A 15,043-nucleotide genomic window follows, 5' to 3' on the forward strand; every position below is an offset into this window, starting at 1 on the left:
ACATATGGCTGGTTTTGCAGCAGAAGCACTGCTCCCAGTACAAGGGAACCTGCCATTTGCTCCAGAGATCTAAGAAACTCTGGATTAATGCATGTTTTTGCGATATGGACAACTGAATCAGGTTGGATCTGGCCCAATGTCATGTTCATGTGTCAAACAAACCCACCATAATATGGTAGGCTACAATTCCCCAGCAGAGCCTTGCTCATGATGCCCCTGCTGCTGATCACATAGCAGGGTGCTGTTGCGACTTCACTAGAAGTGATGATACCAGAAAGTCCTTGCCAGGACACTACTTTTAGCTGGCAAAAGAGCAGTGGCATCCCAGTGCACTGTTGGCCTGCTTAGGCTAAACGTACGAGGCCCCAAAGCTTTGAAAATTGTGCCTGTCAGGATTCAATGGATAAATTCCTCCAATTTGTATGGAACAGTGTTAGGCTCATCCTACATTGCCACTTGTGCTGACATAGCACGGCCTCCAGACCTATGTGGAGCCTTTGAGTGGCTGAAAAGATCTTCCATTTTTTAGCAAAGAAAACGTCAGGAGAAATCCCTCTAGAACATGGCCATATAGCCCGAAAAAACCCACAAGGACTGAGTGATTCCGGCCATGAAAGCCTTCGACAATACAAAATTTGACCTTCTCAGAAGGTTTCATAACCAACAACAGTAAGCAAAACTAAGAATTAATTACCATAACTTGGCTGTCAGGTGGGCAAACACTTGTGTTAAGGGCATCACAGTCCACACAAGATCCCTGCAATAAAAGCCAGGAATAAGAAATTATATTTCATGAAAACACAATTACCAGCTTCATTGTCATCGCAGGCACTGGATTAAGGAGAAATATTCTGTAACCTGCAAGGCTAAAACTCTGCCCATTAAAACAAATCAGATGTTTAAACAATTTTGATATTTAAATTACAATAAACTTAAACTAGAATAAGAAGATTGTGTTACCGGTAAAAGCAGACTTATTGGTTAATAAAGACTGTGCCTGTTCAATTCACTGGTTTGTCCTCAGCATTTGCAGAAATATCCCTAACCCCACCCCATCACCATTATGGCAGTATTTTCCTCTGCCTGATAACAAACATGGATCTGGTAAGTTCAGCCAAATAATGTGCTGCAGTGTATCCCAGATCCAGTGTATCCCAGATCCAGGGTGAAATCCACAAAATGCAGAGTGCATTGTAGCTACCTGCTGAAGCACATTATGGGGTCCAGAACTGGGGGCTGCCAAAAAGCACTCTAAGGGCATGGCTCAACAGCAAGGGGCTTGCTGACCCTCTGGGATCGGTAATGGTTTATCTCTGCTTCTACCTGTCTTTTCCCCCCACCTTGCATCCCTCCAGAGCGCCGATGCGCATTTCTCCTGGAAACAGTGGAGGGAATCAACACAGTGGTTAAAGGCCAGATTCAGTGTTCAGTATATTCAGTCACCTGGCCTCAAACCAGTTCCAAGCTTGGCAAGCTAATCACCCATGAGCAAAACCAGTTTCTCTCAAACCGGTTCCTAGCTGCATTATAGCATCAGTGTAGTTGTGCCCAAGGTTGGCTTCTATACGCTTACTTAATCAAAACAGCCTCACAGGAGTAAAACAAGACAAAATGATCCCTTTAGAGCCGTGATTTTCAATCTGTGGGACACCAGATGTTTTGGCCTTCAACTCCCAAAAATCCTAACAGCTGGTAAACTGGCTGGGATTTCTGGAGTTGTAGGCCAAAACACCTGGGGACCCACAGGTTGAGAACCACTGCTTTAGAGCCTTGGAATAGTATTTAATAAAATTATTACTTGTAATTCAGGACACGACAAAAAAAAAGTGGGGAGGGAGCACTATGAAGTCCCATGGGAGTTACCCAGCCCTACCGTGGGGGTGCAAGGATCTTCTGCCTTTTTAAAGGATTAGATAGACAACAGAATTATGCAATTATTTTCTATTGTTTAATGCACAATTAAAAATTAAAACATATTTTAATTGTGCTTTAATATTATTACTATGTTTTAGCTAATTTTGTGTTATGGTTTGTGAGCCACCTTGTGTCCCACACTGGGGGAAAGACAGCATACAAATGCAATAATTAAATAAATAAACAAATAAATAAATATTTTTGCTGGGTTGCAGTTAGGAAGGAACTGACATCCGCTGTATGTTCTCTTTTCAAGAGTAAAGACCGCTCAAGGCTTTTCAAATGATAATGCATATCCTCCCTATTTATCCCACTTCCCCATTCTCTTTTGTCTTTCTTTTGTCTTCTTGCAACATGATGGTATTGTAGCAGCAGCAGCAACGGGATTTAGCATTTATTTATTACATTCCACCTGTGTTTCCCAATGAACACAGGTGGAATGTATATTTGCCCCTTTATTGTGTGAGATAAGTCAAGCTAAGTGAAAGTGATTAGTTCAAGGGTTCATTGATGTTCAAACCTTGAGATGGGGAGGTATGCAAAGTCGGGCGATTCTCCAGAGTTTTCTGTAGAATAACTTAGGCCAAATTGAACCTATTCTGCCTGTTCAGACTGCCCTGAAGTCATGGAATACTATTCCTGTGGCTTCAGGGGGGAACCTGGATAACAGGAATGGGTCAAATTTAGCCCGATCAATTCTACAAACTGGACACGGGTTTCATCACCCTATTTGGTGCTCATCATAATAGGAAGCCCACCCGACCAGCTGAAGAAAAGAGACATCCTCACCTCCTTTTTTCTGATTGTGTGGCTGCCCAATTCTGACATTGGCAGAGATGCCTGTGTGACCAGGAGATCTCCCCTCCTTCGTGCAGGTATCTGGCACCCTGTTTGATGTCAGCAGAAATGCCCATGATGGCCAGGAGGTCACATGAACTCTGTGGCCAGCTAATAGCAGCAGCAGCAATACAGAGGAGGTGATATATGTTCCCCTCCCTAGCAGAATAGATATGATCTCCAGACATCTAAACAATGGCCCCAGGCTGCCCTGGGACATATTTATGCCAGACTAAACTGCCCAGTGTAGATAAGCCCTCAGCTGCTCTGTGCTGCTTGAAGGGTACCAAGTGTCTTTGAAAGTCTACTCCCCCTGTAAAGGTTGTACACAAGGCCAGAGGAGACCTTTTCAAATGGATTTGATTTTCAAATAAATAAAATACTGGTGTTAAAAAGCCAATTTTGAAGCATCTGCTTGTATGTGTAGAAGCTTTGACCATAGTAGTGACCATCTAATCTCTGGGCCTAGAAGCTCTATCTGTCCCTATCAGAGCAACAGGAAGCAGATGTTTCCAGTGAGTTGATGAAACAGCCTCAGACCATTTGGCAACGGCCACATCAACAGGAAGGGCCAATTCACTGAGGAATTGCAATGCTGTGGCCTCTGAACAACCAAATTGCCTTTCTGAGTCATAAATATTGTGGGTACATATAATGTGGAAGCATAAAAATCACATGCACAACCCAAATTGTGGCTCATAGAGTCATGTCAAAAAAGGGGAATTCACTGGGGAAGGCAGCTGACGCAGCAGAAAAGCTGCCCTGAGGAAATGGCCAACCACAGGCACACTTTCTCCATTCCCCGTTGGAATTCGTATTGAGAAGATGAAACGTGTTTCCCATCAGTCCAGGATTTTTCTACAATTTGGGAGAAATGCATGTCAGGAAAAGGAGAGAGAGGCTGGAGAAATTTTTCTTACCGCTATAATTTTGTAACTCTGTTCATTGCACCTGTGTGGCAAAATTGGGACTATCGACGGAGGGATGAATATGCCATCCAAAGTGTGAATGACACCATTTGATGCTAAAATGTCCCGTTTATTCATTGCAACCTCTGAATCACCCAGAAGAATTCTTCCCTGAATTAAAAAAAAAAACATCATTATTTCAAAAGTTAAAAGACAGTACTGAGGGTAAAAAGATTTTAACCAATTTGCCTCTTTTGTGGATAATCTTGAAAAATACATTCAGTGCTGAATTCACACAAGGAGGATATTATGTCCCGGAAAAACCCCGACACTTTGGCTTAATCAAGTCAAAAGATGCTGTGGTTTTAGCTTTGAATATGTTTTTAATCAATTGTATGGATTTTAATTGTTAATTTTTTAATTCCATTGATGATTAATTCTGTTTTAATGTTAGCATATTTGTGGATTTTAAATTGTATTAAAATGCTTTTAATGAAAGCCGTTTTGCGTCTCCTTTGGGGAGAGAAAAGGGGGGGAGGTAATAATAATAATAATAATAATAATAATAATAATATGCCAGCCAAGGCTAAAACAAGAATGAAAAACCTTTCCTTAGCCTCTCCAAGTAGATGAGTTAAATACTAAGTTAATTTCAGAGGAGGGACAGAACAAGGAACTTACATCCTCACTGATGCGGATTTTCAGGATCTGATTTGCCATAGTCAGAATCTGAGGCATTGCTATCAGTCTTTCCACTTGTACCTGGAAAACAGAGTGTGTATAATAATAATAATAATCATCATCATCATCATCATCATCAACATCTTTATTTATACCCTGCCACCATCTCCCCAAAGGGGACTCAGGGCAGCTTACATGAGGCCAAGCCTAGTAGTGCATTACAATTAAATAAAACCAAAAGTATAAAACAAACAACACAATAAAATAAATAAGTCATAAAAATACAATAAACAATGCAAAATAATACAATGAAAAATCAAACACAATCACACTGAGCGGGCCACATATGCAAGATACACTAATAAAAACTCAGGATGAGATGGAAGTAAAACAGATATATTCGTAAGGGAGGAACTCATGAACAACAGAGTAATGGGGACAAGCCTTCACACAGGCAGGAGGCAGTGCAGTATGGCAGTGCAGTATTTGGTCAAATGAGCAACATCATGTTACTTTATATAGTAAGATTATATATACTTCCTGGAGCTAAAAGTATTTTCTTCCATTCTTCAATTTATAACAAGCAGCAGTATGATGTTGGAAGTACATTTTAGAAAATGTATGAAAGGCAACTCTCATATTGCACCGTCTCAGCCAAGAGATGGACACCTGAACCAACACTTTCTGCTTATTCGCCTCTTCTATTTAGCAGCTGCAACCCTCTTGCCTCACATAGTATTGTCTATAGCTGGGATGCACAACTTGCCCTGAACTCCCCCCAACTTCAAATTTAGTAATCTTCCATTTTTATTGAGCCTCACATGGTATGAAGCATGTCATATATATTATGTATAAGTCAGCTTCATGTCAGGTTTCGGGGCCAAAATTATGGATTTTTACGTGACCCGTGAATAAGTTCAGTGGAAAAGGAAAAATGACACTTTATTATTTCTTAATAAATTTTTTCAACAGGGAAAATGCAAGATACTCCACTTAGACAAAAAAAAATGAAATACAAAGATACAGAACAGGGGACACGTGGCTTGATAGCAGTATGTGTAAAAAAGGTCTTGGAATCCTTGTGGACAACAAGTTGAACATAAGTCAACAATGTCATGAGACAGCTAAAAAAGCCAATGGGATTTTGGCCTGCATAAATAGGAGACTAGTGTCTAGATCCAGGTAAATCATGCTACCCCTCTATTCTGCCTTGGTCAGACCACATCTGGAATCACACTGTGTCCAATTCTGGGCACCACAATTTAAGGGAGATGTTGAGAAGCTGGAATATGTCCAGAGAAGGGCGACTAAAATGATCAAGGGTCTGGAGAACAAGCCCTTTGAGGAGCGGCATAAAGAGCTGGGCAATTGGGCATGTTTAGCCTGCAGAAGAGAAGGCTGAGAAGAAACATGATGGTCATGCATAAATATGTGAGGGTAAGTCATATTGAGGAGGGAGGGAGCTTGTTTTCTGCTGCCCTGGAGACTACGACACAGAACAACAACTTCAAAACACAGGAAAGGAGATTCCACCTGAACGCTAGGATGAACTTCCTAACTGTGAGAACTGTTCAACAGTGGAACTCTCTGCCCCAGAGTATAGTGGAGGTTCTTTCTTTGGAGGCTTTTAAACAGAGGCTGGATGGTCATCTGTTGGGGGGTACTTTGAATGCGATTTTCCTGCTTCTTGGCAGGGTGTTCGACTGGATGACTCATGAGGTCTCTTCCAACTCTATGATTTTAGGATTCTAATATTTTAATCAATTATTTTAAAGTAATGTTTTGTTGCTTCTCTTCTTGCAGTATTTTCATTGTGTCAGCCATATAAAAACCTGAAGGTGTGAGGATATTTCAGCCAAACACTCCATCCATCCCTTTATTCTCTTTAACATCCAAAGTTTACTAAGGTACATCTTGCTTGCAAATGTCTTGAAATGAAGCACAAAAAAGCTGGCAATGGAAGTACTTTACCGCTGCTGTGGTGTAGATATGATGTTTCACAAGCTCCTGAAGCTTGTTTATTCCCTAGAGCAGGAAAAGAGCAATTAGATCATTCTAGACACACTTTGCATAACGACAATAATGGAGGCTGATTGCTAATATAAATGCCAAATGCTTGAGCATGCAAATTACATCGCAAAAGGCTTATTTCGAAATCACAAGTTCCTTCCTGAAGTACTAAAGAAAGGACAACATATTTTGTACAAATGTGCTGAGAATAATTCTTGCACCCTAAGAAGTTCAAATTTTACATAGCAGGAAACTGAATGTTTGTGTATTTATCAATGTTCTAAGCAGATCGCCTTTCATCAGCATATTTGTATGTCTGCAGAATCAGACTATTCAAAAAGACGAAGATACCAAAGGCCGCGGAAGGAAGGTGCAGGACAGCAAGGGCAAAAGGATAGGATGTCAGTCCAGGAGTGAAGGAAATGTGTTGAACACAGAATGTTTAGTCCTTGACCTCCAAAGATCCTGCCTATGTAAGCATTTCTCCACAGCCGGGCAAGCTAAAATCTGGCTTTTCATCAAATAAGAACAGAAAGTCATATTTGAAACCACTTTTCTCATAACAGGCTACATGCTCATCACACTAGAGAATGAATCCACTTTAAATCCGGTTTCTGCCTCCTGCAGAATTCTGGGGTTTGTAGTGTAGTGAAGGTGTTAAAGACTCCTCCCTAAACTACAAGCTCTAGTGTGATGAGGTTGATATAACAGTAGCTGTACTTTGGGACTTTAGAGTGAAAGAGTTTACCTTTTTAGGCTACAATCTGCTAGAATCCGATTGAGATGTTGCTGTGCGGTTTGGGGGATCTGGGGAGTTGGGTCCCTAAACAAAAGCCAGAGCTTGGAAGTTACATCTCCTTTACACTGCATCAGCACTTTAATATTACTTTAATTGTTATCGTCCCATCTGGACAATTCTGGATTTTTTGGTTTCATCAGGGATTTAGAATTCACTGTGAGTGCCATGCCAAACTACAAATCTCACAATTCTGCACAATGCATCCATGGAAGTGGAATCTGTTAGAGCATGCAAGGAATCAGTGAGTGAGTGTGTGTCAACTGTAAAATAAGATGCATGAAGCTGATTGGTTGGGCAATGCCCAGGGAGATGGCTGAGCCTGGGACATTTGGTTATGGTTACATTTCTAAGTCAGGCTTGATCTATGCAGGTGCAGAGAGAGAAGGAGAGAGAAGGAGAAAGAGACAGTTAGAAATGTACTTTTACTTCATGAGCAGCTGGAGGAAGATTTAGCCACATGGACAAAGAAAGACTATTTTAAAACCTCTCATAAAAGGACATTATGTGAGTTGGTGCAACTGATCATATTGTACATATGTTGTTCTGGATTTAAGAAGAGTAAACTACTTGTTCTTTACTGTTCACCTACATGGCATGTTTTCTTTCTCTGGCAAGGCAGTGTGTGGGCTGATCAAACATGAATTACACGTGGTTTATTTTACATTATGCCACAGAATCAACATCCAATAACTGTGTAGTATGAAAAACATCTAAGATGGGTGCAAAATATTGTTTACTTTATTTTAGAGAATGTACAGCCTGACTTTTTGTGTTACACACAAACATATCTATCTCTCTTAATATGCAGTTGAAATCAGAGTGTAGTGGAGTCACCTTCTTTGGAAATTTTTAAATAGAGGCAGGATGGCCACCTGTCAGGAAGGATTCAGTTGTGTATTCTTGCAAAGCAGGGGGTTGGACTGGATGGCACTTGGGGTCTCTTTCAACTCTATAATTCTATGAGTCTGTGACAAATACATGTACTTGTACATCTCTGTATGTGTATGTCTCTGTGTGTATGGGGTGTTGTGCAGGAACAGCTGTACCAGGAGCTCCAATTTTGTTTGCTTTGCATTTAATGTTTGTTATAGTCCTAAGTTTCAGGGACTCTGCAGGTAGGTGGCTTCTTTTGGCTGCAATCATAGGGCAAGCCACCTGTCAATTATAGTTAGGTTCCCTGGTCCCGTCCCCTTTGGGTTTTTGGAGGGAATAGGAGCCTTTTTGGTTCAGTCCATACAGAGAAGCCTTGTGTACAGGACATAATATCGAGAGCTCCTGCAGAAAGCTTTGTCTTCTACGGCTTGGCCGGGGAGATATACAGCCTACGGCTTGGCCGGGGAGATACAGCCCCACAGCTTGGCCGAGGATCATACAGCCTTACAGCTCCTTTGCTGAAGGACTTCAGCCAGCCATCACTAAAACCTGAACTCCTTCTTTTCCCCCTGGAAGTCTACAAAGCTCTGCTTGGTAAGGGTCGCTCGCAGAAGCCAGACGCAGTTGGTGCTGGGTGCAGGGGCTCCATGCCAACAGAGGCAAGTACAGACTGCCCAAATTAGAAGTTAAGGATTTCCCCATTAGTTAATTACAGTTAAGAAGATAGTGCCTGTTCCCAGTGAACAAGATTGCAAGAGCCAATAGACTGTTAAGAAAGCCTTAAAGTACCTGTTTGTTTTCATTAATAAATAACATTGTTGAACCTTTAAGCAATCTAAAGACTCTGTGTTTTAAGGAAATCCAAAGGCCTTTAATCTGAGGCAGCCCCGGCGTCCCGTTGGGCACACAAAATTTATGTCCTGTCTACAGTCTTATACACAGGCCCAGCGTGCGACAGCACAGGTGTTTTTATATATCCCCTGTTGTTGTTATTTTTGTGTGCCTTTAAATAGTTTCTGACATATAGCTATACAATTGATTATGCAGTAAGGCTGTACAGTTGGCCAAAAGAGCAATTAATACATTAACATTCCTTGTAATGTATTGCATTACATTAATGTATATCATTGCAGAACCAGAGGGCATGTAACAAAAATCACACTTTATATGACAATTTGTCTGTGAGGCTGACTCCTAAAAGGGAAGTACATTCTCTCTAGGCATTTGCAGAACATGATAGTCAATGAGTCAATCCTAAATGTCACTCGTGTCCTTTAGGCATCAAGTTATTACAGTTTTTTTAACTCGTTCAACCTATTTAAAGCTATTTTTAAGGTGCCCTAAGATCTCTTGATATATGGTCCGATATAAATATTTTAACTAGTTAATTAGGTAGTTCTATGACTTATTCTTTTCCTTTTGAAGCTCGTAAAAGTGGTTCAGGGAAGACTATCAGCTGCATTAGTCTTCCCAAACTTGGTGCTCTCCAGATGTGTTGGATGGCTATGAAGGACAGGCATAATAACTGCTACAGTCCAACACATTTGGATGATTGGGGAAGGCTTTATGAAATTCACCACTCAAGATAACAAATCATAGGTCCTTGTAAAATTACAACATTATCAGAAATTAGTAATGGAAATAATCTCACCTCCGTGAAGAGATAAATTAGCCTTCCATCCCGTAATTTATCCACAGCTTCATTACTTGGCACAAACACAGTGTAAGGTCCAGGGCCATCCAAAATTGAGGGCAGACCACAATTCTGCAAAAAAAAAAAAAAAAAAAAACATAATAAAATTTTAACAATTAGGCACCATCACTATGGATATTATAGTAGAAAATGATTCGCGAAATTAAATAGTTTCAGTGTATAAATGTTGAATTGGCTCATAGAAGTAAGTAATGATTATAATGAATTTCTCCTAGTATTTTGTTAGATATGTGCATTTATGTGCCTCCAATTTCTGTGCTGATTTATGGCAACCTCATACATTTCAAAAGATTGTATCAAGCATGGAATACTCAGAGGTGGTGACCCATTGCCCTTCTTTGAAATACTCTACTTGATGTTTATTGACTTCTTCCATCCAAATGCTATTAACGTTCAGGTTTGTTCTATATATAAATCCTAAGCTGGCTAAAGACCTACTGAAATGCTACAAATCAGCTATAGTTCATTTAAGACCAATTGATTTCAGCAGGATTTAGAGAGACTGTTTTGCTGGATCAGAACCAATGTACATAAGAGAAAAGTTAGGTGCCCACAGTTAGTCCTAGTTGAAGTTGTTAGTAAGGTCTACAAATAGACAAAGGATTAGGATGACTTGACATCTGTATTTTGGAAACTCATCTCTTGAAACTATTTCAGTAGATACCACAAAGAACAACAAGAAAATGCTTCAGAGCATTGAGATCTTCTTGCAGTCCAAGGCACTCTCAGAATTTTCCTCCAGCTCCACAGTTCAAAAGTGTCTATCTTCCTTCACTCGGCCTTCCTTATGGTCCAGCTCTCACATCCATAGGTTACTATTGGGAATACCATTGCTTTAACTATGCGGATCTTTTTACTCTTCACTGTTTTATTGAGATTAGTCATTGCTCTCCTCCCAAGAAGTAAATACCTTCTGATTTATTGTGATATATATATCACAGAAAGAAAATAACCAAATACTTCTGATAGTTTGAAAATGTTAAATGATTCTTCTTACAACAGTGAATTCCATTTTTCTCCTACATCTTTTTTTTAGAACATCCCAAAACAAGGATAACTCTGATGAAACAGTTCTCAGATATGCTTAGCTTTCTACTGGATTATAGTCTTGTTTTGTCTGTCTAGATAAAATTACACTTTAAGGGGAATGTGTATTCCTTGTGATTACCTCATTTTCTTTCCGCAACTGCAATTCATCAGAAACACATTCTTTAGTAACCAAAACTGAAAATAAATTAATGTTTACTTTCTAATGACCAATGACAAAGCAAAACCTAGTGCAAGATGTGTAGGTAAAGAAAAGCAAGTGATATGCCAAACAGACATCTTCTTTTACCTGAAGAAACATGTGTTTTAAATGCCCTCTATTTCATTTTGATACTTCTAGAGACAGGATTTCAGAAATATTATTCTGGGAATAAAAAAAGACCAACATCCAGGCCAACAGCTATAATATCCAAAATGCTTACTATGATTCTCTTTTACAAAAATAAGTTATTGAATCTTATTTTTTTCTTGTGAAGTCCATCATTCTCTTCTCCTGTTTTTCTGGCATTTAGGAATGCTTTACTAGCCTCTTATATAAAAACAATATTTTCATTTAAAAAAATGCTTTTAAGAATACTTATTATTTAGACTATAAGATGAGTAGGTGTGGGAAATAGCCTTACTTCCAAAATGGTTTCAAATCGGCTGGCAATCTCCATTGAAGCAATAATTTCTGCAACTGTTTTCTGGAGGAAAAAAAAAGAGGCATAAGAGAAAGAAGACATGAAGGACACAAGGTATTTCCAGATGAGTCTTTTCCTGTGCAATCGCATCACCCCATTTACAGAGTTTTACAGGATGTGCAAACATTACTGTTTTCCATTTGCAGCCTTCCTATGTTTTTCCAGTAAATCTTACATCTGTTCTCTTACGAGAAAAAATAGTGAATGAAGAAAAATGGAATAACTGCACAATTATTAATAATCATAGGAAGCCCATTATTGGACTTCCAGGGGAATTGAGGTGGTGAGGTTCAAGGAAAGGACTTACTTCATGTTCTTCTTATTGCCCACCATTCATCCCTAAACTTATTCCTAATGACCAGTAGTGCATCTACTCTGCAGAATTAGTGCAGTTTGACACAACTTTTACTACAATGGCTCAGTGTTATGAAATCATGAGAATTGTAGTTTTTGCAATGTCTGTAGTTTTTGCAATGTCTGCTAAAGAGTGCTGGTACTCCCCACATAACTACAATTCCCAGGTTTCAGTCATGATAGTGATGTCAAACTGAATTAATACTACAGTGTAGATGTATCCCAGGAAACCCTTCATCCCATGCTTCATAACCTTTAAGGGCTGAAAAGGGAAATTAAGGTTACGTCCTTATATGAAAAAAATCCATGTATAAATTCAAAATGAATGGAAAATGAACAACAGCATTTGCCTCCTCTTTTGCTGTGTTCAAGCAGACAGATGAGTACCTTTCAACTACCAGGGCAGTCTCAGGAATACTTTTGCTAAATTCATTGAGATTTATTTCTTAGGACACTGTGTTGAGGATTGCATTCTTTATGTTATTTTATATATACAGTACAGACCCCAAACCAACTTCAGAAATGTTCTTGAACCTTATATAGATATGTGAAACCACGGATAACAGTGAACCCTATTGAAATGAAGACCTACTGGCACAAAAATAACATAAAGTCATGCAGAACATATTTTGTTGGATGTAGATAAATGAAACCAAGAAAACCTATTCTACAGATACAGGGTTCATAGCATATATAACACTCTTCATGGCATCTTCAAATGTTTTAGAGTATTACAGCTTCCATCTAGTTGTAGGGACTATATGAATCACGTTGTCAATGATTCACTCTTTAGAACAGGGATCCTCAAACCTTTAAACAGAGGGCCAGGTCACAGTCCCTCAAACTATTGGAGGGCTGGATTATAATTTGAAAAAAATATGAATGAATTCCTATGCACAATGCACATATCTTATTTGTAGTGCAAAAAAAACCCCACTTAAAAACAATACAATAATTAAAATGAACAACAATTTTATCAAATATAAACTTATTAGTATTTCAATGGGAAGTGTGGACCTGCTTTTGGCTGATGAGATAGGATTGTTGTTGTTGTTGTTGTTGTTGTTGTTGTTGTGTGCTTTCAAGTCATTTCAAACTTAGGTTGACCCTGAGTGAGGGCTAAATAAATGACCTTGGAGGGCTTTATCCAGCCCCTGGGCCTTAGTTTGAGGACCCCTGCTTTAGAAGATGCTGAATACTGAATTGTGTTAATAGTAGGACACTTCAATGTCCCCTGAAGTAGAAATGGCTATTATCCAGAAGAAATTTTGTCACAGGATGAATCCACATCATCTCCCCCTCCTCTCATTTCCTGCAAAGAAAAAGGACCTTTCCGGATACCTGGGAATTTCCAAGATCTTCTGTGGGTTTTTTCCTGAAGTTATTGACAATGTGTATAATGCCATTAACAGCGGGGAGGTTTGACTGTTTCAGGACATATTGATCTCCTGGGATATCTGAATATCTGAAACTGCTGGGTCGTGCCCTCTGGGGAGAAAAAAGATTATTCTTTAGCGAAAATGTCAGCACATCATATGGCCAGTGAAGTGACAGAATGAGACATCTGTTCTAACTGGCTAAGGTATGACAATTTTGTTTCCAGCATATCATGCCATTTATCTAAGCTATACTTCTTGAAAGTAACTTTTGACTTTGCTGTAATCATCAAGTAACTACACTGTTTGTGTGTGTGTGTGTTAGGAGGGACTTGAGAAACTGCAAGTCGCTTCTGGTGTGAGAGAATTGGCCATCTGCAAGGTTACCCAGGGGAGACCGTATGTTTTGATGCTTTACTCTTCTTGTGGGAGGCTTCTCTCGTGTCCCTGCATGGGGAGCTGGAGCTGGCAGAGGGAGCTCATCAGCGCTCTCCTTGGATTCAAATCTCTGACCTATCGGTCTTCAGTCCTGCCGGCAGAAGGGTTTAACCCATTTGCTTTTTTCCAAATGCTTCTTCCCCTTGCATGTCTCTGCATCCAACCCAATCATTGTTAGGTCTGGAATGTTCCTTTGATTAATTACATTAATATCCTACATCTTCACTGCTAAGCTTAAAGTTGTGTACATGGTTCTCCTCTTCCATTTTATTCTAACAATAACTGTGTGGTGAACCACGATTAGGAAAACCGAATGGCCCAGAGTCACCCAGTGAGTTTCATGGCTTAGTGTGAAACTGAAACAGGACTTTTTATGTCCTATTCCAACACATTGTTCTGTGTTTCTACACATTGGGTAATAATTGAATTAGCTCCATTGGAAAACATGTTGCTTGAGATTATCTGAGATTACATTGAAGCTTTAACTGTAGTAAGAAACATTCCCATATTTAAGTCATTCCTTGATGTTGAATCTGCAAGAATGGATTACCTGCAGTTCAACTAATTATTTTTAATATGTAACTGACCAAAATACACATTTACAGATACACCCACATATAGAGAATATAAAGAAGAATATAACAATATCCAGGAATGGCTGGTTGAGAAGGGGAAAAAATATTTATCATAAAACGGTTGGGGAGAAGGGAAAAAAATATCATAAAACGGTTGGGGAAAATATGAGAGCTAAAGCTTTGAGGAATCAGTCTTAATTTTAGTAGAGTAACATACAAGCAAGTTTCAATCTTACATTGCTTCCCTGAAGTGATACGGGCTCAAAATAACCAACACAGGCAGCTTCAGATTAAACACTTAGAAAAAGTTTACTAATGGCTTTTATGTTTACATATCCACTAAGAGCCTACATCCTAACTAGCTAATGAGAAGTAGTATCTTTATTCTTAACTCACCATTCTGTTGATGGAGACGTGAAGCATGGCTGAAGGCGAGGAGAAGAAGAGGAGAGATGGGAAAATAGAGATGAAGAAGTAGTGATAGAGGTTGAGAAGGGGGAGGAGGATTTTTATATGAAGACCTAGGAACTTTCCTGGGTTACACAATCTAGTTACTTGGATACACATGCATTTCAAATAATAAAAAAGAGCAAACAGAGAGTGTTTTGGTGAAAAAAAATGTTCTACCTAGACCCCAATTGCTTTAACAGCAAAAGAACCTGAGAAAGGATTCTGGAATTTTCCAACAAAAACAAATGAACAATCAAAGTAATAATAAAATACTTTGGGATAAATTCATGAATACTGAAATCCTTGAAAAGTGCTAACAAATACAAAACAGAATATACAAGTAATCCTTGAGAATTTCAGATGAAAGTATTGGAAAACTCTTTT

General features: G+C 39.2%; 1 protein-coding gene across 1 annotated transcript in view; it reads right to left on the reverse strand.

The window, feature by feature from the left end:
- The window catches only part of STAB1 (stabilin 1), a 104,117-nt gene that overhangs the window by 62,614 nt on the left and 26,460 nt on the right, over window positions 1–15,043 (reverse strand). Inside the window, exons 13-19 of the mRNA XM_060765865.2 lie at window positions 13,162–13,308; window positions 11,407–11,469; window positions 9,674–9,787; window positions 6,312–6,365; window positions 4,341–4,421; window positions 3,672–3,830; window positions 695–757 (exon numbers count right to left, since the gene is read on the reverse strand). Coding sequence (XP_060621848.2) covers window positions 695–757; window positions 3,672–3,830; window positions 4,341–4,421; window positions 6,312–6,365; window positions 9,674–9,787; window positions 11,407–11,469; window positions 13,162–13,308 — 681 coding nt within the window. The remainder of the gene's footprint in view (window positions 1–694; window positions 758–3,671; window positions 3,831–4,340; window positions 4,422–6,311; window positions 6,366–9,673; window positions 9,788–11,406; window positions 11,470–13,161; window positions 13,309–15,043) is intronic.

The sequence above is a fragment of the Anolis sagrei genome, chromosome 2 (genome assembly GCF_037176765.1).
Source record: "Anolis sagrei isolate rAnoSag1 chromosome 2, rAnoSag1.mat, whole genome shotgun sequence".
Lineage (NCBI taxonomy): Eukaryota > Metazoa > Chordata > Lepidosauria > Squamata > Dactyloidae > Anolis > Anolis sagrei.